Below are 1,194 nucleotides of genomic sequence, written 5' to 3' on the forward strand. Positions count from 1 at the left end.
AGCAGATCTGCGCTAGGCCACAGGCCCTGCGCCCGGCCTGCCAAGGGGAAGGTGCCCCCTGCGCAGACCCGTCCGGCGTCAGTAGCAGATTCCTGGTGTCGGGTGGCGCGCAGCGGCCGGTGTCTATATATGGAAACCCACCCGAGCGGGTTACAGCCGGCCAGATCCTGCGCCTGGGCCAGCCCTGGCACGCACTCAGCCTCTTAGGTCGGACTCACCTTTTGATTTTCAATGTCCCCTTGCTTGCACCTTTCCACCTGCACCCACCTTTTACTATCAAAACCTTAAAATAATTATTACAGAGGAACGCACCTGCTGTGTATCCCATGCACTAGGCTAGAGGATGACATACATGTTTCATTCATCCTTATGTAACCCCTGTAGGGCAGGGAGTCTCTCCTCCAACTTCTCATTTGAAGAAACGGGTTTTGAAGAGATTAAGCAATTTTTGGAATAAACTCAGATGGCCGTCCTTACTCATCCGTTCCCCAAATCTTTTCCACTTCAGCCTAGTCACCGAATGGCATACCATCATCATCACCATCATCACCCCCCTCCCATCTATCCTCTTTTTCTCACTTGTCCAAGAGACTTGGGCCTGTCAGTGAGGAATTGGACCTCTTCCATTTGGGAGTCAAAATGATCAATAACAAGAAAAACCCTAACACATTGCTCACAACAGCAACAGACCCCTCAACAGCTGGTTACTTGGATAATAATGTGCCTGAAAATTTCCAGGTTCTAGCTAGTGCCTAGTGCAGCCGTGGGCAAACTACGGCCCGCTTGAAATGAATAAAACTATTGAAAAAAAAGACCGTACCCTTTTATGTAATGATGTTTACTTTGAATTTATATTAGTTCACACAAACACTCCATCCATGCTTTTGTTCCGGCCCTCCGGTCCAGTTTAAGAACCCATCGTGGCCCTCGAGTCAAAAAGTTTGCCCACCCCTGCTTTAGACTGAAGCTTTCTTGAGAAATTGCCAAATAGCCTTGAGATAAAGTTTAATTTGGGAATAATTCAACTGATACCTAGATGCACAAGATAGGAGCTTAATGCACAGTGGGGCATGGGGCATTGCAGGATTATAGTGGAAACAGAAAGGAGGCTCAAAAAGTGTCTTGCAATGACTGGAAAGTGAGTGAAGAGGAAGCAAATAGATGTGCACATAAAAGACAAAGGAGACAAGACTT

General features: G+C 47.3%; 1 protein-coding gene across 1 annotated transcript in view; it reads left to right on the forward strand.

The window, feature by feature from the left end:
- The window catches only part of SLC25A4 (solute carrier family 25 (mitochondrial carrier; adenine nucleotide translocator), member 4), a 4,751-nt gene that overhangs the window by 83 nt on the left and 3,474 nt on the right, over positions 1–1,194 (forward strand). The window contains exon 1 of the mRNA XM_015569770.1: positions 1–31. This exon is cut by the window's left edge and continues 83 nt beyond it. Coding sequence (XP_015425256.1) covers positions 1–31 — 31 coding nt within the window. The remainder of the gene's footprint in view (positions 32–1,194) is intronic.

The sequence above is a fragment of the Myotis davidii genome, unplaced genomic scaffold (genome assembly GCF_000327345.1).
Source record: "Myotis davidii unplaced genomic scaffold, ASM32734v1 scaffold184, whole genome shotgun sequence".
Classification (NCBI taxonomy): Eukaryota; Metazoa; Chordata; class Mammalia; order Chiroptera; family Vespertilionidae; genus Myotis; species Myotis davidii.